At 38.2% G+C, this 26,280-nt stretch overlaps 1 protein-coding gene across 1 annotated transcript in view; it reads right to left on the minus strand.

Annotated features, from left to right (window-relative positions):
• Positions 1-26,280, minus strand: part of SPTLC2 (serine palmitoyltransferase long chain base subunit 2) — a 78,366-nt gene that overhangs the window by 42,051 nt on the left and 10,035 nt on the right. The window contains exons 2-9 of the mRNA XM_062495231.1: positions 25,242-25,436; positions 17,799-17,953; positions 16,577-16,725; positions 16,121-16,245; positions 11,574-11,667; positions 8,942-9,047; positions 7,885-8,104; positions 5,904-6,030 (exon numbers count right to left, since the gene is read on the minus strand). Of these exons, the coding sequence (XP_062351215.1) occupies positions 5,904-6,030; positions 7,885-8,104; positions 8,942-9,047; positions 11,574-11,667; positions 16,121-16,245; positions 16,577-16,725; positions 17,799-17,953; positions 25,242-25,436 (1,171 nt within the window). The remainder of the gene's footprint in view (positions 1-5,903; positions 6,031-7,884; positions 8,105-8,941; positions 9,048-11,573; positions 11,668-16,120; positions 16,246-16,576; positions 16,726-17,798; positions 17,954-25,241; positions 25,437-26,280) is intronic.

Raw genomic sequence — 26,280 nt, forward strand, 5'->3', positions numbered from 1 at the left:
AAGCCCTATACAAAAATTACAATGTTGAATAAAGCCCAAAAGAAGAGGCACTGAAGAGTTCTCACATTTCCATATACAACACAAAGGGTACAACCCTGCTAACGTCTGTAAACACTCTTCAAAGCATCAAAGGCTGAAAGATTTCTCCTGCCCAGCCCAGGTTAAAGCAGTTTTTCTGGAAGCTTGCCATGCTCTGTGGGAGGGAGGTAGGGATGCAGCAACAAGCTGGATTTAAAAGATCCTCAGCTGGAAGTACAAATACAGAGAATGATGTTTAAAACTGTTAGACCCCTGGAGAGAAGCAGGAAACTCTCTTTATGACCCCCAGAGTATTTGTTTTTCCAACAGCTTCCCAGCTCAGCTAGAGATTCTCAAGGGCAGCAACAACAACAACAAAAAAATCACTTTGCTCGAATTAGTTTTGACTGGTCCCCAGGTTCCCAAGGTGATAATTTAACACCTCATTAACAAGTGCATTATTGGAGGAAATTCAAATGAACCGATTTTAATGATAATTGAATGTTTTCAGCCTCGCCTGCAGAAGGAGTATTTCCCCCTTGGAGTACAACAGCAGCCACTGGTTCCATTTGTGGATTGATTGCTGGTAACGAATGGCAAAGTACAGACTTCATTTATAAATACACCATAAGCTACTTAAAATTCAATTCTAGGCACCGAAACATGGGCTATTCCTTCATTACTGCTTACACTTGTACTTGCATATAATTCCGGTTTGTCTTTGGAAAGAAAAAGGTAATGTTACAAAATGTCCAACTTCAAGAAACCTGCTAATTAGGCAGATGATTGAACTGCTGAGGTCCTATCTTCACTTGAGGGCCTGATAAACCACTTGGAAGTTAAAATACTAATTGCACTCCTTTCTCCTCCAGAATTTAAGCAGACAATCTAAGCTTAGTTTGTTTTTTTCTTCCCCAGCACACTTCCCCCTGGCATATTAACAGTATAACAATGGTCCTGAATTTGAACAGCTCAGTTATGCTCAATTTTCTACCAAGACAGCTGTACATTCTTATTACTTCTGGTTATAATTGGTTTAACTGCCTTCTCTGATTTAACGCACTCAATACTGTTGCACATAGCAATGGCAAGAATAGAATTCTTTTAAACTTTTCTTAATGTTTTCACCGATGAGATGGAATCAATTACTGGCTCTTCACAAAGGAGGTGCAAAAACCTGAGACAAATACCAATGTGACTCTGCTCTGCTAACTGACTGACCAGCCTTCAAAGAGCAGCTATTTGTTTCCAGTAGTTTAGCAGCTGGGAATGCCAATGCAACTGCTACCTTCACTGAACTATGCTGGATAATAATCATTTCTATACAGTGCTCAAGACAACGTTCAGTCAAAATTTAAGAGAAATCTTGAGCAAGGTCTATCCATGACTTGTTCTATACATGCTGTGTATGGCACTGTGACTAGGTGTGGAATATTTGCCTCCTAAAACTCACATGGAAGTCAGTTAAACTTGTTACAAATGTCAAGAGGTATAATTACTATTACTGAGTTAAGGTCTGTGGAAAGAAATAATTCACCTCTGTTACAAGCCATTAGTACTGCCAGCTTTAGTTGAAACCTAAAATACACCTGGATTTAAGGCTCATCTTCAGTTTTCGATACATAGGAGAGCAAACTAAGTTTCACCTCTGAAGGTCGTTAGCCAGTCCCTAAGACTGGTTTCGCTTTGCATGCTTTGATTTGCCTTCATCTCACTTGGGTTACTTATGATTTTCTTCCACTTGCCCCCAGCAATGTTATCACAGCAACAAACAGGCTGGGTCCTGAACAGCTACAATGCTAACAGAACTCCAGTTGTACAGGATGTGTCACTGGCTCTTATGTAAATAACAGAAAGGAGCCAGCTGGATTCCCAGTCCTAGCGAGATCATAGTGGCAAAAAATCCAGCTTTCAACTCAAACCAAATCATTGATGCTGAAAAATTCACCAAGACAGGTCAAGTACTTAACATCATAAATCACAACAATGTCTCATTTACCATGACAAGAACCAAGCTGTCTCATTTTCCCTACAGTCAATTTAAATAACAGCAAGAATCAAGTGGCTCTATGCTACAGGGCTGTTCCAGAACACCATTCCAAGAGTCAATTTGTCATCTTTGTGTATGTATACACTATGACCCTGAAAAGTCTGCTTATTGTGTCTTTTTATTATCATTGTTTAAAAAGCTCCTTTATCTACAAAACTATCTGACATCCATTCATTTTGTGGCTGAACAGAGCAAGAGCAATGTTCACCAAACTTCTGACATGCATCTGCAACACTTTCTCATTGAAGTTTTCAATCATAGCGACTTTGAATTGGAAAACAGCTCCAAAAGTTTATTTTTGCAGAAAGAAGACTTCTCCATCTCTCCTGTTCACTTTGCTCTACTATATATTAAAGCCAAATATGACGATATACAAGATATTAATGTACCTTGTCACCTGAGTTCTCTGAAGAGAGTCTATATGCTCAACACATTAAACACTCTTGAAGATGACTGCTCCTTTGAAGAAATTCTCAAGGGGATCACAGAACAAGTATGTTTTGTTTAAGATGCCATGATGGTCTTCTAGCCAATTACAGTACAAATCAAGTAATGCAAAGTAAAATAGGACAAACAGAGTATTGATCTGATAATGTAAAGGAGCTGCAGTACTGGAAGCACCATTACCAAGAACCCCTAAGGTGGCTCTGCTATTGCTTTAGCTGCTGGGGTAGTTTTTTCAGTCTGGATGAAGGAACAAGTAATATATTCATATATAATTAGACTGCTGTAACCGTCTTCAGGGTGACTGAAGTCTTCTAGTCACCTACATGCATACACCGTACAAAGAAGTAACAGATGAATTCAAATAGATATCAAGACAAAAGGAAACTACTGTGCCAACTAAGGCAGCACATTTACGCATAAGCACGTATCTTACATTCTCTGTAGAGAAGCTTTTCACAGCGTGTGTATTTTGTCTGTGCTGCCTCCTACCAATATCTTATTTAGTCACTGGCAACTTGCTGGAAAAATCTGAAAGGAGACATTCACTTTTTTTAGTTATGTAAGGCTTTAGTAATTACAACACCTTATATTTTAAGTTTAGAGTCTTCAGATGCTTCTTTAGATTTAGAAATAATCTAGGCAACTAACATACCCTTGTAAAATGATATACAAAAACTCTTTCATCTTCAAGAACTACTTGGTTCCTATTACTTAGTCTGTAGCTGAGGAATATCTCAATGTGACATGACAATTTCCACGAAGATTTGATGCCATGGAGGACAGCAGGTTTTACAAATAGCATGTGGTAAACAGAAGCAGGCAGACAAAGAAGCCGCAAAGGCTCTTTTCAAGAAAGCATTTTTGAAGCTATTAAAAGATTCAGATGTGGTCCACAACATGAGGTTGGGAGCTAGCCATCTACTGTTCTGATTCCAGCTCCAACTCCAGTGCTCTTGTAAAACCACTGCCCTATCTCAGTTTCCTATAAGCTGATTTGTTTAGCTTGGCTAACTAAAAAGCAATGAAATTTTTGTAGTGCACAGTCAATTCAGAGGTGCTCACCAGTGACCCAGTGTAACACTATTTCTCCACTTGTATTTCAAAGTTAACACATCTATTACCAGCATCCATCTACTCCTTATTAATTCACAGTCAAAACCAGCTGCAGGCGGTGGTCCTTCAGAGTGCCACTTGTAATGCCACAGAATCCAAACAGAAGTTTTTCAGCCAAAGCTCTTAGACAAAGAAAAAATTTTGTCATCACATTTGTTATCACTAATCAGCTTCTTAGTTCACCCAATTGAACTTTTGCCAACTTTGTCTACAGAAAAGGTCTACAAAGTAATATTATCTCTAAAGACTTAAGGCAATTTAAAAAAATGCATGAGTGGGAAACAGCACTCTGAAGAAAATAAACAGGAAGGCACTTTCATGCAGAAATCATCATAAGGTGCTTATCTTAATTTGAAGTTGAATTAGATGCTTAAAAAGCCAGTAACACTTTCACAAGACCTATAGCTGAGAAATCCTTCGAGATTTGACAGTGTTCTGGCTTTCCAGCTGTTATAACCATCACTTAAGAAAAGTGCTAAAGCACTTTCTATATAAAGTGTATATGCAAAGACTTCCTGGAAACAAGACACATATCAAACACCAGAATCACTCATTTTCTCATTAGAAATAGGTGCCTAGGAATTCTGGTACTTCTTGGCACCAAATTATTAGGTTGTAGCTCAACATGCATTTTAAGCAACATGAGAACAAAAATGATCTTTTGAGTTCATTTTTTTGCCATATTGGTTCCTAATCCGGTTTGCCTTTCAGCTCAGATGGATCTTGATGGCATAATGGCAGGAGAACAGTGTGGAATGGAAGTTACATCCATTCTCCTGGCTTGAACAAATATCACACTGTAGCCTGAGAAAGAGACAAAAATGCCTGAGTTTAAATACTGCAAACAGAAATCAGTTACACATTCCTTGCTTCCCGCTTCATTAAGCAAAACAGACACTGGAAGAAACCCAAAACAAGCAACGCCTAAGCAGACTACAGATTGTTGGCAAATCATCAGCTATAAAAACCTCAAACAATTACTTTTAAGACTATAGCAAGACAACTTTTTGTGTAGTGTGAAGCTTGCTTAATACCTGTACTGGAGAGCAGGGAGTCAGCTCCTGGCTCTTGGTACAGGTCTCTCACATGGGCCACTCAGAAGTGCTCAAAGCTAGCACAGACACAGGCTGCTGCCCAGATGTACTTGCCTCACTGATGATGTCTCTACTGAGAAACCACCACCACCAACTGCTGGCACTTAAATCTGTTCTCAGATAATACAAGCAAACCAAATGAAAACTGTTATAAACAGGAAAATTCTCAAGTCATTTCTTCAGTGAGCTTTTCCACTGTAAATTATCCAACAGGTTGGTTCATCAGAGACGCATGTTCAAAAGCCAATTCATTTCTTCAGCATACACCATCACCACCTCGTGGCCAGATGCCTCAAGCTCCAACAATTCAATATATACTGCAGCTAGAATTCTAAGAGCCTCTGAACTAAATACCACCAGCAGATCCTCAACAAATTACATCAGCATCCTGTGTGAGCTGCTCATTACTTTTTAATTACCTATGAGGGAAAAGTAACCAACATGTAAACTGTACCATTTCTGCTTCAAGGCAGCTTAAAGAGCTATTTAATTCATGCTGTAACTGAAGAAAGCTGCTACCCATAGGCAAATGAGACACAAGGAACTGTCAAGACTTTGAGTGCCCAGAGAGTAGTACAAATTTACCCTTTTTTATTTCTATAATGAAACAGGAAAACTAAGACAATAAATACAAATATGCTGAATTTCTTCTCCTAGTCCATTAAGTTCACTGATGTTAAAAAATACCTCCAGCTCCCCAAGTAAAAAGGTATTTCAGATTCAGCAACATTTCCACATCTACTTTAACTGAGATGCAAATATCAAATTATACTGGAGATGAAAATTGAAAGCACTATCCCAGCAATAAACCAGCACACAGCTGTAAAAGATACAACAGCAAAATACTCTGAAAGCAATGTTTAAACTGGAGATAATATTACAGACAATGGGAAGAAAAGGAAGGTAGCTAGAATACCTTAGCAGAGAACAAAAATCAGTACAAGAAAATGGTGTGTCTTAGACAAGACTAAGATGACTTACCTCTAGCTGAAAACTCTTTATGCTATTATTAGGTTGATCTGCCAAGAAGAATTGTTAACTGGCTTACTGATCCAGAAATTCCAACTGTAGAATTACTAATAGTTAATTATTAAAGTGTTCACTGAATGTATTATCTGTCAAGGTGATAAAGCCTCTTTTTGGCATCCCCTTTCTACACGCTTACTGCTAGAAAGACTCACCAATAGTTGTACCATCTTCACCCATAATGCATTTCACAGAGGTGATGATTTGCTCTACAACAGGAGGTGACATTGATGTTGCATATGCAGCGCTGTGAGAGTATGTCCTGAGGTAATCAATCAGTTCCTAGCAAAACACAAGAGGCATCAGACATAACCTTCCCAGCACTCAGAGAAATTCTTCTGTCATATCTTCAATCACAATAAAACAGGGCACCACAAAAAACCTCTTTCAGAATACCCCATATGAGAACAAGTATCTCAAGGATTAATTTTACAAGAAATAGCAGGGACATGACAACTCAAAATAATGTCACAGGGCAAGAACGTGTGCTGATCAGAGACGAATGTCTATGACAGACTTGTTTAGCTAACACCATCAGCAGTGGATTGCAACTGAGTTTGCATTACGTTTGCATCACTCAAACTGTGCCCAGGATGAGTTTCAAAAGTGTTTATTATAACAGTGTGAATATAAAGCAAATGAAATAGTGGGAAGCAGGATCCATAGGTGTTTATGGATCATGCCAAATACACTTTTTGTCCCCACAAAAACCACCAAACAAGGGAACAGGTCACAAAATCTCTCTCATTCATCAGCACAATATAAGTAAAGCAGTAGGTATAATTTAAGAGAGCACGAACCTCAGTCTAATCCTTCTGCTTTTCCCACTTAAACACATTTTCTATTTTTCTTGGAGTGCAAAAGCAGCTCATATAGGAGCAAAGGACCAATACACCTTACATCTAGGCTGCTTGTTAACTGTAACAAAACCATGCTAAAATATTACAAACATCAGTATGAATGCCATGAGAGATTCTGTTTTTTGCTATCATAAAATTAATTATGACAGCTCTGTAGCTATCACAAGCTGCATATGTATTATAAACATGCCCGGAAGTGTTCTGTTGCTGTCTGCCTAGGGCCAGAGTTAAAGGAAAGGAAGTCTTAAAGGGACTTTGAAATAAACTAGGTAAGAGGATTCAAGGCCTCTTATCTCTGAAGCAATCCCTCCATCAGTAGCTAAAACAGTTGAAAAGGACTCTTAGGTGCTTTATCTTATGTCATGGAGTCAATCCCACCAGCTCACTACCTTTGGAAAAAGATTTATATGACTTTGTTTTTCTGGGGAAGTTGTTGAAGTAATTTTAATCTAACTGTAGTAAACAAGGAATATCTCCAAGTTCCATCTCCATTTGGATAGATGGAACTAATTATCACAATTAATACATAAAAAATTATTTTCCTGGTAGGAAAATGGTAGAATTTTACCCCCCAATAAAGCTTAGAAGCCTGATCTATGAGATCAGATATTTTATGATATGAGCAAGGTGACACAGGGAATTGTCTTCACCATCCCTCTGAGAATTAGAGGTTTGGCAAGGGCGACACTTTCTAGCTGCACTCTCCAACTGAAAGAGACAGTAGCCAAAAAAAAAGTCCCCAAAACCCTAAAACCACAAACAAACAAAATGTTGTTTGTTTCGAAAGAAACAAACATAACCCAAAACAATCAACCACCCAAAAAGAAAAAGGGAAAAAGTGTCTTTTCAGAAAGCAAACTGCTTGTGCCCAGGGGAAATCAATTCTACCAGACTAACCTAAGAGGATTTTCCTCCAAACGCATTGAAAAACTTAAGCTTTTGGCATTTTTCCTTTAAATCTCATTAAAAGTAACATCAAGAAATCCCTGCTTCCTGGCTCCTAGCCCTTCCCAGAAAGATATTACATTCCTACTGTACATCCTGCAAACTCAGATCATCACTGACTATGTGAGAACTACACAATTTATGAGGTATTTACTACACTAGACTCTTCTGCACTGCCAACTTTCACAGTATTAGATGGCATGCAAAATTAGGAAACAAATGGACAATAGGGTACCTGAGGTATAGATTAAATTTTAAATGCTTAATGAAGAATTCCACCTCCTGCCTCAAATGAACTTGACCACCAGCCATAAGATTCCCAGCTTTTTACCTTCTTGCCCCCAATGTATCCTCCTGCAGCTCCAAAGCTTTTGGTGAATGTTCCCATCATAACATCCACATCTTCAGGATTGAGTCCAAAATATTCCACTACACCCCGGCCATTGGGACCCAGGGCACCTATACTATGAGCTTCATCAAGGTACAGATAGGATTTATACTTCTTCTTAAGAGCAATCACTTCAGGCAAACGGACTATGGATCCCTCCATACTGTTGAGAAACAAAAATTCAGTGTAAGTTGATTTAATAGTTGGGACCACCTTATAGAGGCTATAGTCAGTAAGCTTGCATTTTTTACTCTTTCGTTACTCTTTCTGTAATTACAAGCACTTAAAATTTGCTAGACCCATCACAGTCTGCAGAGATGCACCTCTCCTCCTTTCACCCGGGGCTCAGATCTCTGCTTCACACCTGTTCAGCATCTCTGGGATGTAGACACACAGACTAAACACTAGCAGCAACAGAAGTTAGGGCACAGGAATGTGTTCAGTGATAATTCATTTATAAAATTATCTCAGTTTTACTTCCATCCTTATGTCAGTATTCTGACTTGACATCTACTTACCTGATGTTTCTAAGAACTATGTTTCCATCAGTAACATTCCAAAACACCACGTTTTGTACTGGACGTCACTAGGATTTAAATGCCTAACACAGCTATGCCTACTGCTCCTACTCATTCTTAGCAAAAACATTAAATCTGTGCAATTCCATTCACACTAGCATAATCTAGTGAGCACAGAAAGAATGGAATGGACAAGCAACTTAAGATCTCAGCTCTGATATAAATAATCAGTTTGGATTTAATTAACTTCTTCAACCTAATCAGGATGTGGGAAGCATTAAGATAACACCAGGTGCAGCTACAATTCTAGCAACAGAAAGCCCAGGATGTGAGACATACACAGTGTAATTTAATTCACAGATGAGACTAATGGAATAACTATGAAGTGACAATATTCACAGTTTGATTTGGCAAAGAAACCCACACACTAAGCATTTAGATCTCATGTGGAGGGGCTTGGGAATATAAAGAATAGTTTGTACCTGTATATTCCTTCCACCAAGATAAGAATTTTTTTCCAGGGCCTCCGTGTACGAGGTTGCCCATGCACAATAGCATCTTTGAGCAGCTTCTCCAGGCTTTGCATATCTGCACCAGAAATTACTGTTAAATGGTACCAAAACAGCTACCAGCTTGAACTTTGACATGACTAAAGACAGCAATACTCCAGAAAGGCACAAACTGCTCCAGCATGAAGGACAGACCATATACAAGTCAATAAGCATAGGCTTCATCTACCTACAGGCCCCATGGATGAGATTGAAGGGAATAGGTGACTCTATGAAGTCCAAGGACAAATTTCACCATTCTAAACTAAAAGCACAAGTTAGAGTATTAGGCACAAAGAAAGTTGGGGGGGATAAAAAAGGGAACGTATCTCATTCTGATGAAAAGAGAAGGCAATTTAGGTAGTAAGAATGTCCTTATGGATAGAAATAATACAGAATAGAACAACAGAATAGAGCTAGAATGCAACAAGTTCAAGGATAATCAATTAAAGATAAGCAGAAGACAGATCAAAGTGCAGGAAAAGAAGCAAGGCAAGTGTAGTTTTTTATTTCTTTGTTTACAATTGAAGGGATTGGAAGTGGGAACAGAAAGCCTCTAAACAAAGGAGAAAAGGGAAAAAAAAGCCACCAGTGTAGGAAAGAGGACAATGTTCAGCATATCAGAAACTATCAGAATATCAGCATATCAGAAACAGATGAAACTGTTAATAGAAATATATTCTGAAATCTTACAAGCTTTACTTACAAACACTTGATGTGATCTTACGAGACCTAACTAATGTGAACAAATACTAGGGCAGAAAAAGAGCACAAATTAATCATGGAAGGAGAACAGGTAGACTAGGGCAGCTTTAGCAGCAAGAGGTGATTGTGAACTAGATCTTGGCTAAAACTAAACAGCAAAGTAGGTCAGTTAATGGACGGATAAAAGACAGCTAATATTCAGAAAGTCAATGATGAAGAAATCAGTAGTGTAGTCCCTGTCTCAAATAGGTCTCTTGGCGAAGGAAAGACAAGGTTAGTGCAATTAGGAAGAACAATGGAAAATAAAGTTCTACTCTGATTTTCCAAGAAGGAGGGGAAGATGAGTCTTAATAAAAAGGACAAACTACAGAATAAGGTGGGAAAAATAAAAAAACACTGAACAAGGAATTTCAGGGGAATTTTTCACTTCACCCCCCCTTAATTTCCAAAAATCTGAATATGAATGAAGCCACTAATATCTCAAGAAAATGACATTAAAAAGGCAGCACAGAGTATAACAAGAGTAGGACTGAGAACACATACAGAAATATGAACCGAATATCATCTTGAAAGGCCAAGACCATTGTTTGCATTTTGCCTTGATTCTAATCAGCCATTACATTCTCTTCCACAGAAACCCATAACCCAGACTGTTTCTAGAGTATCCCACAATTTCACCAGGGCTAGTTTGTAGCCCATTCCCACAAAACTTCTATTTTTCATCACAGCAGCTTCTAAGTCCTTCTCCCCATAGCCAGAACTATGTTTGTCACAAATGTTCTTTGAAATTCTGCACCTGGATGCAATGCTTAGAAGTACGTCCATAAAAATGCAGAAGTTGAATGCAAAGCTTTTGTGATCTTGCCCAGCAACCAAAACTTATGAAGAATAAAAAGAAAAAATGAATGTTACAATAAGCTCTACTTTTTTGTAAAACAAATTATTCAAATGATAGAAAACAAGAAAGAGCGAACACAAAAGAAACAGTAAGCACAGCAGAGAGAATCCATACTATCAAGAAGGACAAAGAGAGAAAAATAATTATAGTCACCCAAGTTTTGCTGTTACCATCACACACTTCTAAGAGAGCAAGAGTCATTGTGATCTCAGAGACTGACACTATAAGGAGTATTAGGAGTACCTGAAGAACGAAGGTAGTTCTTACGAATCAAGAACAACCAATGCCTCTTTCATCAAAACAAGAAAAGGAAATCCTAGGTAGTCTTAACCTGAAAGTTTTTATAAATACCTCCTTTGGAGGAAGATGAAACTAGGAAATTTAAAATTCTGTGTATTTTGGAAACAAATACTTAAATACTTAAAGTAAGTAATTCATTGAACTTAATCTGTGCTTCATGTCCCAAAAATTCTTTTAGTACTACATTGTGCCAATTCACGACTGTCTAGTTTAGTCAATCATAAGCTTTTGTTACTGTAGGAGCATATTAGCATCTAGTCCTAAAATTAAACTTTCCTATTCTCCAAACTGTAACCCAGATCCCTACAAGACTGCATTATGTGACACACTGTTAGAAAAGTCTAACCACACTGAGTTAACCCAAGCATGGTAGAACAGAAACCATCTTAAAACACCAGACTGGCCAAAGGGTAGCATGCTCTCCATATGCAGATGTGGCCAGAACAGCTTCAGGATAAAAGTGTTACTAGTTGGGACTGAACATATTAAAAAAATCTGACTCAGATTGATTCAACTTTCAGTAGCAGCAGTCTTCTGACCTTTAATGTAACTAGCAATTGTTTCCCTTGCATGAAATTGGACTTCCAGCTATTAGAAGATACAAAATACTGTATCTGATCCATAGCATCTGCAGAAAGGCAGAATCCATCATCTGATACTTACTGTTGTGCTTAAAGATTCGAATAGTTGCTCCTGACAGTCTTGCTCCGAGCACTAGTGATGCATGATTCAGTTCATCACTCAGAATCAGACAGCCCTGAATTAGAAGGGGAAAGAGGAAGATATTGAAAAGGTTACATTTCACACCCAAGCATGCAATACCTTTCAGTTCTGAAGTGCTTCAAGATCATTTAAGAAAAAAAATTTCTAACATAAATACAGGTTAGTTCAGGCAAGACTTGCTAGGATCAAATTTGCAGTGGTAGTACGGCAAATAAAAATACACAACTTAACTGAGAGAACCACCCAAGTTGCACTTTTCCTGGAAGTCCTGCAGCTGAATCTGCCTGAATATCTCATGCTGTTGATGAGTACTAATCCTCCTATGCAGTCAGGTAAAACATGGAGCAGAGCAGCTTGCCACAGTTAACTCAGCAAGTTGACAGTGCTGCTAAGAAACAGGACACTGAAGACCTAGGTTAAAGGCCTTATCAAAGCTGCACTATTATTTTCATTAGGAGGCAACCACTGATTAAACCCACATGTAGGTGGGGGCAATATACAAGAGACAGAAAGTGGAAAACAGAATTGCATGGTAAAATGGAGAAATTTCCTGAAGCCATTAATCATGATACTGAATTAATTTGCTTTTTCAAATAAACCCAGAAGATAAATCCTTGGACAAACATTAAAACAAGATATGTATGTTTTAAGAGCAGTGATGATTACAGGTCAATAACTGATATGCTGAACACTCAGTCACAGCATTATCACTGTGGACTAGAGGAATGTATGCATATTGGGGGATTAATATATAAGGGAGCAACAATATTTCTAAATAACCTTGGCCCACTCCAATTACTATGTAAACATGCTGCAACTTTAGAAGTGACTTTGCTCAGTTAAAAAAATCAAGAAAGGGTGGAAAGATGCTGAAGATCTAACACTGAAACATGCTCATTCCATGTTTCTCTAATAACAACTGATTGAGGGAAGAACCAAGAGGATTTCTTTTCTGCAATAGGAATTACTAGAAAGGCCTGTGAAAAGCATTCCTATAGTTATACAAGGAGTGTCCCAGACAACAGGAGTACTTTCTCCAGAACAAAAGAAACTGCACTAGAACTGCGATGCACCTAGAAACATTCTACCTTCTGAGAAAGCTCAAGACTGGTTTTCCTCAGAAACGGCAACAAATGCCATGCGTTCATACTGCTGTTACAAACATTCACATTACACGTTTCATAGATTTTGGCATATGAAGCATGGAAATTTCCAACGTGAATATAATAATCCAGTACTAGTATCCTTCTTGAATGGTAGAAAGTAGGAAAAGTGATAGATTAAAAAAAAATTAATTGCCTAGAAAAAGCTTTTCCATAAAAACAAGAGCTTTTGGTGGAGAAAGTAGACTTAAAATGATTAACAGCAGCAGCCTCTTTTTACCCTCTGCTAACAGGACATTCAATTAGAAACAAATTAATTTGAAACTGAAGAAGTAGTAACTAGTCTAGTACTGTCTGCCACTAGAGAGAGGGTAGTGGACCACATAAGCCACTGGAACAGTATAGCAGTCACTGATGATTATATGTAAGACTGGGTGATGCTACTACAATGATAGGACTTCAGTTGCATTTATCTGCAAATTTACATTTGAGAAAGCATACAGGACAAGGCTAACAGGAACTGGAGAGAACAATACCTGGGCTCTAGAAAAATATGTCAGTGAAGATCAGGCTTACCACCGCATCCTGCAAGGCAAACTGAAGTGAATGCCACATCTTACTACAGAGTGCTATGGAAATGAACCGTGTAATTCAGTCCTGAGCACTTAATTTTACAACTCACCTATATATAGAAATCAATTTGCTTTCTGAGAACCAAAAAAATAGCCTTTGAGCATCATTGCTTTAACTCAATTGCCTAGTCTCTCAATCCAGCACTATGATGAAAAGCTCTGTGCTAAAGGCAGTACAGAATGGTGTTATTACCTATTTATATTGACTATATTTATGATACTTAATCCAAAACAGGCCAGTTTGAGAGTCTAGCTTAGCTCAAATGGTCTAAAAGTTTCTAAGTAAACCTCAAATTTCACATTATCTGTGGCTCAGCATACTTGTCAGCGACTGTACCAGGCACACGACAACTTGGCTGTGAACAGAGGGTCTCTACTGCTTGAGAACTGCCAGGTGCAGAAAGAACTGTTTTTAGTGGTGCTTTTACAGTGCTGAAATACAACAACACCAACTATACCTATTTTCAGCATCTGCTGAGTAGAGGCTGCTGTTAGCAAGGGATAGTGAATAAAGATCAATTAAATAATGATGAAGCTTTTGAATTACTTTTGCTGACTAATTATGCTGATCAAATTATGGCAGAGAGATGAATCTAGGATACTCAGACTATATATGTTACTATTAAAAGAAGATTCAGAAGGAACATAAACTAAGTGCTTCAGCATTTCACAGAGCAGAAAAAAAAGCAGGTGGTCTGGTGTATGTGACCAACTATACTCAGTAGCTTGTTTTTAGGTAATTAAGTAGTAATATAGAAGCCCAGATACCATTAACTTCAAAGATATCTTGTGTTCCAAGCAGCCCTGCAGTTGAAAACATAAGTAGGACATGCAAAAAGACACAAACAGACATTAAAAAACAAAAGGCCCAAGAATTTAATCAAGCATGAGAATCTCTGAGCTTTACTGAGGACTATCAAAGCACTGCCAAACAGGTTGTGCACACACAATTAATTGTGTACTGGGTGGTGCCAAAATTCAGGATTTATGTGTCCTTATTTGCAGACAATGAAGAAATCCAATGTGCAGTGAGAAGCAACTTCAGCCAGCCAAAAAAAAACATTTAGTGAACATTCTGGACTGTGAGATGGTTTATTTGACAAGAACTCTTTTCTTCACCAGAGTGCAATTTCTGTTCAGACTAGTCACCCGAGTATAAGGGCACTTGCATTGTTAGGAGGCAAAAGCTTCTTACTACTTTGTTTCAAATGTACAAGAAACTAAGTATCCTCATGTCTAACCCAGTATGGACTGCTGTACCCATTTATGGCAAGAGTTGGCTTAGTAAAATGAGCATAAAACCAGTTTTGTTACATGCTTTGAAATGTACTGTTCGAATTCTCTCAAAGGGTGTAAAACCGGCTGAAGTTCAAAGGTGAAAACTCAGGATGTGAGTAAGGTGTCTCAAGGGTATTCTCATAAGGTATTGAAGATACACAGTAATCCACACAGAAAAAAAGATTAAGTTTGCAGGAAGGAGTAATTTGTAGTGACAAAAATGAGCAATCTACTTAAATGTATCTGACATTATGTACTGAATCTGAAAGGTCTCACAGAAATCATGAATCATTTTTTTGTTGAACATAAAAAAGGAGAGATATGGGAAGACAAACAGCCAAAAAATGCAGGTAAAAGACACATCACAAGTAACGTATGTTGCTGAGATTCACAGCACTGCAGAAGTATTTGACTCCAGAAAGATTAGATTTGAATCACTGAATTTCTCTTTAGCACCAGACTCAAAAATGTTTGGTTTTTTTTTATTATGCAAAGAATTTGATATTTAAAACTTAACAGACTGAAAGGCACATTATGTACACGGTGCTACTTCCTTGTTACCAAAAAAAGAAAAAAAAAATAGCATGCAGGAAGACACTGAAGCTAAATCAAAAGAGAATCACCAGGAAGAAAAGTTGCCAGGAAGAACAAGGCAGCAAATTTATGATCTGCAGCTATCACAAGTGGATGACTGACGAAGTAATCTCAGGAAGTGGAAAAAAAAATAAATTAAAAGAAAATAATTCACTACACAGGGACAAACAATTCCAATAGACTAGTGGTATCTGGCTGACAGTGAATAATTTTCAAAAAAAAAAAAAAAAGCTGTTCCAGTACTTGTGCTATTTTACTCTATGGAAGAGTGAAGAGATCATGTATTTTGCATCAGAAGAGGCAAAGAAAACTTTCATTTTGATTTCATTTTCCAATAACTAAAATAGCATAGATGGAGATACTGGACACTCAGACTAATTGTCTACTGTTTTATGGGGCACACAGTAAACATCATGAGTCTTTAAGTTGACCCTATTTCCGTCAAACAGCCTTTCTACTTTGTCGAAGGATTTTTTAGTTGTCACTCAAAGATAACAGATTCTCTGTGAAACAGCATGCAATTCAGCCTATCTGTGTAGCTGACACAGTCGGTTTTTAGTGTCTCAAAAGCACCGAAATACCTTCAGCCAATCATTCTCTTAATCAGCCACCATTTCACACAGCAAGGAGTAGCCTGAGGAAGCAAACATGTTAGGCTTTCTCCCAGAGAGAAAGTTCTGGGCTGCTACTGGTTCCGTGGATACTGTTTCACAAAGAGATTTTTGCAATGATTAGAGATGCATACTGCAACCTACAGTTTCCATAGAGAATATCTGCAGGGACTGCCACTGAGGAAACACAAAAGCAAACAAGTAGCTTTTAGAAAAATTAACCACTAGATTCTTGTTAGGTGAGCTTTTGTCCATGATTTAAGCCATACCTTGCCAACTAAAGCAGGAATGTTCATAGAGTTGGTTGCAAATCCCATTCCATATGCCATTGCAGATTCCACACCTAGGAACCTGGCAACTAGCTTTTCCAGCTCCTCATGCTTGTCCAAGTTTCCTGCACATAAAACAAATGGGAAATTTAGAGTAAGGAGAAGCTTTCACTATTGCTAAATTTTACAAAGATAACTTCCACCAACCATGCTGTGCTTTATTTAAAGGCCTGCAAGGGAACACTGAACAAACCCCATATATGAAAATACAAATAAGATGACTGCTGTGCAATGTAAACTAAATCCAGGAAGTCCATTTGTCTTCACTGAAGTAATAGCTGCTTTATCAGTTAGACTAAAGTTCAATGCTAAAACAATTAATGTTTCAAAGACCTGCAATGAGATACAGACCCTGAAATACACATTCAGGGAACATACTATCATCCTCCAACTTACCCATCTCCTGCCTAGTGCTGCACACCCCAGCTCCATACTGGGACAGAACTTTAGCAGCTGCTTCTTGGCAAGCCCCAGTCTTCTGTGCAAACCCAAGGTAGTTGTAGGACCCCATATTTATGATATCTTTTATCACTCTCCCTGTGTATCTGTGTTTTAAAAACAGCACAAGTTAGGACACCCAAAATTTTAAAAATTATCTACACGAGATATTTTTTCACTTTCCTAGACTATACACTGAAATGTTAAAACTCAATAGAAGCAACCAATAAATTATTTCAGCACTGCCTCTCATCATCAAACTGCAACAATCAGTGAAAAAGATTCTCTCCCTATCTTACAATCTCAAATTAATTCCCAGAAGGAAGAGTTTTCATTTACAGGTGAATTTGCTGTCACTCATAAAAATGCTTGAGGCTTCTCAAACCATCTGTTGCTCTGACATGTTTCTCCCTCCATCCCAGTAACATACAACTTTTCTATCAATTACAAAATAACAACTCCACATCAATTAACTTGGCAGTCCCTCAAGCGGGATATCCTCTAGCCACAGAAAGGAAACACATCTGACACTTCTGTGCTAACAATACATGACAAAGAAGAATAAGGAAGAAGTTTAGCAGAAAAAAATCAATTTTAACTCTCTTGCCCTTGAAACCCAAGAAGAGACATAACTAGTTTCACCAAGTGTGTGCTGCAAACCCCTTCACATCAAACCTGTGATAAGTCATTTCCAATTTGTAAAAATCTTTTATTGCATTTCTCATTTTGTTTCTACAGACTACTTCAGTTCTGATTCAAAACAATCATGTTTTCAAATTCAGTTCAAGCAGCAGCATTTACTTCAAGTGACAGAACTTCTAAATCAACACAAAGTGACTAGCAGCAGTGCAATCCAAACTATCCACACCAGGTTTCTGTTATCACGCAGAAAGGTATTAATTTTAATAAATTAATTGTTAATTTATTTATTTTTTTAATTTTATGCCCAGGAAATCTTAATAAAGTACCCTTGGTACTTTAAAGTACCCAAACCATTACCTTGGTGCCTAAATGCATCTTAAAAGACCAAAATTTACTGATTCAAGCCGCTAGAAAGCTCCAAATTTCATAATACAGCTCATAACTCACTGCTCCTTTAACCTCACAGCCTGCAACTTGCTTTTAGAGACCCAGTATTTCAAGACAGGTCTTGCAAGTGTTTTCTTCAATTCTAACTCACGTGAATGTCCAGTTATAGTCATGGGAAACTCTTTCCATCATGTCCACTTTGGCCCCTGGCACACTACAGATTGGACGGTTCCAGCTGTCCCGAATGCGCATGTAGAGGTTCCTGTTGTAGAAATTTTCAAAGTCCTGGTACAATGGGACAAAGTCCTGAAACACATCAAAAGCACTCAAAGTAAAAGGAAAAGATATATGACAGCAAAATAAGAGGGATAATCATTTTCTGTCATTCTGGTGTAATGAAAAAGCTCAAGAAAACACAAAAACATAAAATAACCCCCTTCATTAAATCATGGACATATAATCTTTGCAGGACAGGTATAGTCAGCCTTTGAGTTAAGCAGAGCAAGGGAACATGCTTTTTGGCACCATACAGTATGCACTGCTGTACTGAATACACAAAGACTTTGAAAACTAAGGTGCTCTACCCTATTTTATTCTGTGCATAAGGAGTGCATTTAATATAGCACCACTAGCATTATTTTGCACATTGCCATTAGAACCTTCCACAATTTTTTGCTTTCAGTAGAAGCTAATAAGCTACATTATGGCACCATTCTTCTGCACAGCTTATCAACACTGAAGTCCCATATGATTTTTATTAATGAGCCTTTCCCGTATTTTACATTCCCTTCCAATGTTTTCCAGGAAAATAAGTGATTGGCTTGAATGGATAATACAAGAATGTCAAACTATGTGGCAGCAAGGACATCTGAGCACTCAAGGATACTTTGTTCTTTCTCCAAAGTCACAGGTTTCCTTTTTACTATTTAATTAAAGAAAGTTTGACATTTAGTAGAGATAAGAATGCATAATTAATTTGCTTCTCTTGGGGGAGAAAAACCCACCTTTTTAATCATCTACAGAAGGAAAAAGTAGAATTTATTACAAAGATAAGAGATAGCAGAGCATTTATTCCTGTTTTTTTGCAAGAAAAACACAAACACTGTGACAGGAATTTTATTTTTGGTGACAGTATAAGAAAGGCAGAGTATCTTACCATGTACTATGGTGTCAGACATTTGTACCAGACATTTGAAGCAAAACTTGGAGCATTTATGGCAGATTTTTGATAAAAACACAAACAGGAACTTAAAACCTCTTACAATGCTTGGATGCATGAGGAGTACTTTTTTCATTTCTTTCCTATTTTAATGTTTTAACAACATTGTCCCTGCAGTTTGGAGTAAAGGAACATTTAGGTTCACAGCTTTGCATCCTCCTACCAGCAGCTGCACAGAAAAGACCAAGCCCAGAAGTGCCAACTTTTGGCAAGCAGATACAGCTGCACCTAAACCCATTTCCAATCTGCCTGAGCCAAAAAGGCACAAAGATATTCATTTCCATCATTTCAATTATGGAAAAACAACCCAAATTTAGCTAGCAATCACTCTGTCAGAGAATCACAGGTATGTCCTTTCTCAAAGACAGACAGTGGGAATAAAATTTCTAGGACCTAAGATGCACAGAAGGGCAATTATTTCTTCCATGTTCCTGTCCCAAACCCTCTGCTATGTTACTTGTAGAGGGGTGCGGGAAGTGAGATCAAAAAGAAACCCTGGCACATTAGAAGATCAACACTTGAGAAACTTGTTAAATCTAAGTATAATCTACTGAGATGCTTCTAAGTATTTTCAACTCCTCTTAACCATCTACACACAGGAGTTTAGTTTTGCAATAGTTATCTAAGCACACCTACTATGTGAGCCCGAGAAACAGCTGGTATTTTAGCCAAGGTTTTTGGCTAGGAGGGGGAGGCTGGAAATGAGTCATTATACCAACTCAAGCAGGTATTCCTGGGTTGATATAGCCCAATCCCACTTCAGATTACTCATCAGATGAGTTTTCTTTTGAAACCCAAGCTGACAAGGCCAGAACAGTAACAAGCTCAACTGGTGAGATAAGGACAATCACCCACAATCAGTTGGCACCACCAGTATATGTAACACAAGCATGATCTTAAAAGCCAGGACTAGAACTAAGTTTAAAGTTACTGTGAAGGAGAGAAGTTCTCTGAACCTACTGGATTATGATAAGGAAAAAATGTGTTTTAAGTCAATAAGAACTCAAGGAATAAATTACGGGTAAGGGAATTAAGGTTTAATATGGGACACTAGCTTTAGTTTTTCAGAGTATGAAGTTGTAGGATTATAGTAAAGGACTTTAAGTGTAGGTATCAGCACACTGTCAACTCCTCCATTATCTATACATGTACTGCTCCCTCCAACAAACCTCAGATAGGTCTCATGAAAATGGTCCTTGGAATAGGACAAGCAGGAAGTGTTATTTTGGCATAACGCAAAAATGGATTGTCTATTTCCTCAGTGATCCTAACCCCACTGAGGGGTTCTCAGGACCCACGCATCTGAGAATGTAAAAAACAAAAGCTAAGGATATTGTGCCTTTATAAACTGATACTGACTTCCAGAGTTTCAGAGCTCTCTTTTGGAGCTGGCATACAGAGCAGATGGCCTGCTGGTTGGTTTGGGGGTTGGTTGGTTGGTTTGTTTACCTCCTCCATCCTTCTACAGTGTGGCATTCCAGATGAAGAGTAGATAGTACAACAAAAAGAACACTTGAATTCCTCATGCTAATTTAATGTTTTCAATCTTTGAACCAAAAAAGTAAACACCTGGGGAGGGAGGGATGAACTCTATCAATCCATACTTTTCACCCAGAGAGCACTGGAAGAGGCTCCCAAAGGGAAGTGGTCACAGCACCAAGCCTGACTGAGATTGAGAAGTTTGGAAACCCTCTCAGGCACATGGTGTGACTCTTTGGGATTCCTGTGCAGGCCTAAGTGCTGGACTTCAATGTCCTTGAGGGTACCTTCCACCTTAGCATATTCAATGATTTCAAATTTTTGACACATGCAGCCACAGTGCTCTGCTGCAACAGTGTCCTAGGGCTGGAAGCAACCACTGTCACCTTTAAACGGCCTTCAGATCTTGTTATTTTTTTATCAAGTTCTCATATTATTTCAGATCCAACACTATTCCTAGCTGTAAGGGTCCCTAAGAATATCAGTCTGAGATGAAACAGTTTCATTCAGAGGAAAAATATTCTAGGAGTTGCTTCTCAGAGCAATCTACTGGTTAAAAGAGTCAAACAACTGCAACACTGGACCCAAAAGAGGCAGCAAAAGCAGCAAGTTCTTTCATTTATGGACCTAAATAAATCCTAAACAGCTCTATTCCTGTCAATTTCAGCTTAGAACACATTCCCTATTAATGAGGGGATGAAGAAACCAAAGTACTAGTGGCCTCCTAGAAGCCTGAAAAGCACAGCAATTTCAATGAAAAGCAAAGCAAATCAAGGGAAGAATAAAATCCTCCCTTAGGGTGCAACACCTTAGCATAGGTGATTTGGGAATCCATTATTACATCATACTCCAAATTAATATTGCAACAAGTGAAGGTCATAATGAGAGCTTTGTAGCCTTTAGCTCAGGGAACAGGGACATGCAAATGCAGTGATTATGCTACTTTAAGAGCCAAGTTTTCACAGCATTGCACCTAATCTAACAAATGGTGCCATGAGCACCAGCAGGGCTTATCGACAATTCACATAATGTGCTCTCCGATAACACATAACTGACTCTGAACAGAAATCCAGCAGACAATTGCAACAAATTTCAGGCTTCTAAAAGGAAGCAGAAAGACTAGTTTCATCTCACTGTTACATCAGTCAAGAAAAGTGGAGCAATAACTGTGGGTAATGTTTGTATCATCAGGAGGCCTCTGATGAGCTACACAGATGCTAAGACAATATCGAACAAACGACTCCAGTTTACTGCCCCTGAAATATTCCTACAGCTGGACTCCTGTGAACACGTGTTCAAAAACCCCAGATGCCAGAAACACTAACTGAGCAAGCTACAGAGCATGAAGCAGGATATTAGACAGTTAGCAGCCTCATTTACAGCCACTCCCAAAAACAAAACATATAAGGAAATCAACAAGCAAATCAGACTGGAGGAAAGGTAAAACTGATTTTCATCCAGCCTGTAAAATCCTGGAAGCATTTTGCAGATTTAACTATACTGTATGACCAGACAGCACATTAAACTGGGTAAGCATAAATTGATTCCTGGGTAATTGAGAATTGTTAATCTTGCCACTTATCCATGCTTAAAACAGAGCAGTAATGCTTCAGAGAGGATATGCTACACAACACTGGTTTCCAGGAAAAGCTCAGCTGGCTATATTTTAAACAAAGCTAAAACCCATTAAACTATTTCCTGGAAATCAGTACTAGAAAAATCTGTCCCTTTTCACCCTTTTGTGTTTCAACAGTGAGTGAATATTAGGCTTTCCTGGAGTCTTTCATATCAATGTATGGCTCTGCTAAATTCCAAGGAATTTACCTGCCATCAGAGACAGTTGTAACTCAAACCTGTTCAAAATCCTGCTCTGCTCTTTAAATAAGTTTGGTCAAGTGCAGTTTTCTAGTTATGATGCAGAATAAGAATATACCATTAAGTGACAATTTAAGGAAGGACTTGCTCTACTGAAATAAATTGCCCTCCATAACAAAGAAAAACTGAGTCTTTTCCTTGTGTTTGTTTTAATACTATTTTGGACCTAAGTTTATGTTATGGTTTTAAATGTAATCACCTTCAGAAACACACCACAGAAAATCCACATAGTTCAATTCCGTGATTTTCAGAACAGGCTCATTCAGCCCATTACAAAATACTTCCTCACACTACATAATTTTGTAACTTTTCACCTCTGCAATTATGACCTATTTCAAAAAGGTAAGGCTAATCCTTTTGCTTGACACTTTAAAAAAAACATAATAATCTAGTGGGCTCTTCAGAATTTCAAAAATAAAAATGTTACTTTCCACACAGAGGAAAGATTTCCACAAATCTGCCAGAAAGCATCCAAGTGTAATCACAGGGGTTCACTGATTTGCATGTATTAATAATAATAAAAAGTTGAGTTTTGAGCCTTTTCTACACATTACCTGCATTTCCTTACCAAAAGGTGACTGGGCTGTTATCCAGCAAAGAGACTCAAATATTGGAGAAAATAATTTCAAAACATGTAACTGAGCACACACCTCCCCCTCCACCTCTTGCACCAAAATAACCCCACATTAGACATGCTAAAACATGCTCTCAACAATTCATTTGCAAGCAAAGTGTACAGCAGCAAAGGGTGAGGATAAGTGCTGTATCATGTTCTAGACCTCACATGATCACTTTTCTATTTGTCTGATATCAGAAGCAGCTATTACAATCTAAGTGCTAGAGAAATGATTTGGGGAACTACACTAAGCTGAGATTTCTCCAACACAAAAACTTCTTTAAACAGGATTTCCTATTTTTCGTTCTTACGCAATATTCACTGGCACTTCTTATTAGCTCAATCCACAGACATCCTATGTACAAAACAAAGACAGAATACGTGCATCTCTTCATGGAAGCTGTAACCAACACAGAAACTGAAGGAGTTTCAATTCAGCTGTCCAGAAGACATACCCGTTAAGCAAATGTCTTTCAGGGTAAGATGCAATGCTGAGTTAATTTATAAAAAACTTCAAGGCTTCACTTCTTTTAGGAATAAGATAATCTTTGGTAACAACCTCTGTGCTTCAAGGACCTCTGTGGCAATCTTTACTGAGAGCCTAATATCAATAATGTATTACTGAATTAGACCTACTGCCCTGTTTTTTTACACTCACTCATGTAAGAGCCATGACTGCTCCCACAGAAAAGGGCTGCTGTAAGCAGTTCTTACACACTGGTAACAGGACAAACGCGCTTCACAATAACCATGCAAAAGAAATGTTACAATTACAGTACAGAGTAACTGCACCAACGCTTCAGTTACTCCTTTATAATCCTCAACACCATGAACACATACCAATATTTAAATGTTTATTCTAATGTCTTGGTAGTTTTCTGCAACTGTTTTGACTGTTCTCTGCTGTATCAACTTCTACTTTATACACAGAAAAATATGTCATGTTTCATGACACATAAAACATATGTCCAAGTGCCATAAACCACCAAAGTAGCTCAAAAGACACTAATGAACACATCAAGTTTCAAGCTGAGTTTTAACCAGCATTCTTTAATCAGATATTTTAACTGTTGAAAGGGAACCAAGATTTTACTGTCATATTCCAGAAGTCAGTTTTGGCAATAGTGTAAATTAAAACTCCTGTACTTTTAACCAATATGAAATGCCTTTTACTTATTAAACTCCTGTAAGAATGCTTCTGTTTTGGAATTTAGTGTCCTACTATGAATCTGCTTAATTCTACTTCACAATGTTCACAGAAAGAAGCTACTGTGAGGTAATTTTAGGCACTGGTCCTTAGCTAATCTATTGTAAAAATACATGCATTTTACTCCAGTGCTGTCTCCAAAAAAAAAGCTCAAAAGGAGATTTTCCTTTCTTAGTTCCTCCCTGCCACCCTTAATTATTTGTTTGCCTTAGCCTTACTGAGATGTCCTTTCTGCGCCCCCCCCCTCCATTTTCTGCTAGCCAACTGTTTGTGTGCCTGCACAGAGAAACAGAAACCAGCAACTGGAAAGGGAGTCTTTAACATTTTATAAGCCTCAATGGCTCTCCAAAGCAGTTTAGAAAAACAGAACCCAAATCAGCAAGAGTAAGACCTTGGGAGCAAGCTCACTGGTAGTCACACTTTTCTAAGAGGGCTCACATAAAGAGTTAACTAGAAAATAACTGGTGACCTTCATGTTTTAACAGTAGCTTCCTAAACACAATTCACTCCTGTGGGGAATAAAGATCCCTAAAAATAATTTACAAGTACTGAAAATCAGAATTATCCATTCCAGACTAACTGCTGAAGCAGGCAAGACCTCTCATCTGGTAACAGAAGCTTTTGTGAATAGGTATTAACATGAATTAATTCTTTCTAACCACTATCAGTGAGCCACAAGTCAGTACCTCAAATTATTCACCAGCTAACCTGCTAGTGTTCTGGACTCCAAAAGAATTTAAAGTTATATAGCTCATGCTCTGGATCTGACCCACAAGCTTCTCTTTGCAACTGCTTCAGATAAAAAGAATAACATTTCTAAATCAAAACTCAGCCATCAGAGCAGCATCAGAAAGCCTCCCACTGGTGTCAAACTAAAACTAGAGCCTTTCTTTAGGTACTGATGCTGGAACACGCAGTCTCTCTTCCCCACACTCTTGTTTCTGAAGCTGGGGGATCTTTCAGTACATTGATGCAACTGTTGATGCAGCTTTGCACTGAGACAGATGAGGACACTACTCTGAAGAAAAATAACTCAAAAGAAACATTATTTTTTATGACACAGGACTATTTGTACAGTATTTGGGGCATCCAGAAGACAAGGAAAACTGCAGAAAACTTTGAACATCACTTCTGCCCAAAGAAACACTCAAGCCTCAGCCATATCATTTCCCACCGAACATTATTTCCCAGTGATTACCTTCTGTTCTTCTCTTTCTGTTGCATTTTGACACTTCTCAATCTTCCACTGCCGCATGAAATCTCGCAGATATCCAAAGAGAGTGAGAACACCATAGCCTACATAGGTGAGCACAGCAACCAGCATAGGTGTTTCTTCAAAAGCTTCATTGAAAGGCCTTTTGTATAATCCTCCATTGTGCACAATATGATTTATCTATAGTAAAGATTTAAAGAGAGGCAGCTGAGGTATTAATTGAAAAAAAGGCAGATAGACATTTCAGAGTAGTCCGCAGACCTGTGGTCAGTTATAAGCTCTGCATCCCCCACCACTCAGCAAAAACTGCTCCCAGCTAAGTTCAGCCATTATTAATAAATACTGCCAGCCTCCACACATGAAGTTGTCAAGTTGCTGATATAACCCAAGTCACAGTTACCAATCCAAGCCAGTTTAATCTAACAGCTCATGAAAATATTTAGTTTCAAAGCTACATACAGAGCATTGCTTACATCTAGGCAAACCAAAATGAAAAAGTGCTTTCACCAAGAGGGCACAATTAGCAGAACAGTGATGTATCCCAGGATTACTACAGAGAAAAACAAAATAGAAAGTAATAGTTTTATTGATCTAAACAATATATCCTCACACTTGGAAGCCTATACTAGTGTAACAAAACAATCAATCCACGTGTCTCTGTAGCTGTTAGCCTAAAGATGCTGACAAACACTGCACTCATCCATGAGGTGGATATGACACCACAGACAAAAAAGTCATTGTATACAGAGTCTCAACACAGCATATATGTCAGCATACAGAACAAAGCATGGCTTTCTGCATAAAATCCACGCTAAAAGTCATCTTGCTACCTACATGTCATCTGAAGGTGGGAGATTTAGTAGCTGCCTAGTACATACAGCGGGTCTATCTCAAGTACAATTACTGGAATATGCAATACTTGCAACTATTACAGAAAAACTTCACAGCTATAAGGCAAGTGCTCACCCAATATTAACACTGGGGGAAAAGATCATGGTTTTAACTAGACTACTTTTTCAAATTG

This window comes from Cinclus cinclus, chromosome 6 (assembly GCF_963662255.1).
Source record: "Cinclus cinclus chromosome 6, bCinCin1.1, whole genome shotgun sequence".
In the NCBI taxonomy this organism is placed as follows: Eukaryota; Metazoa; Chordata; class Aves; order Passeriformes; family Cinclidae; genus Cinclus; species Cinclus cinclus.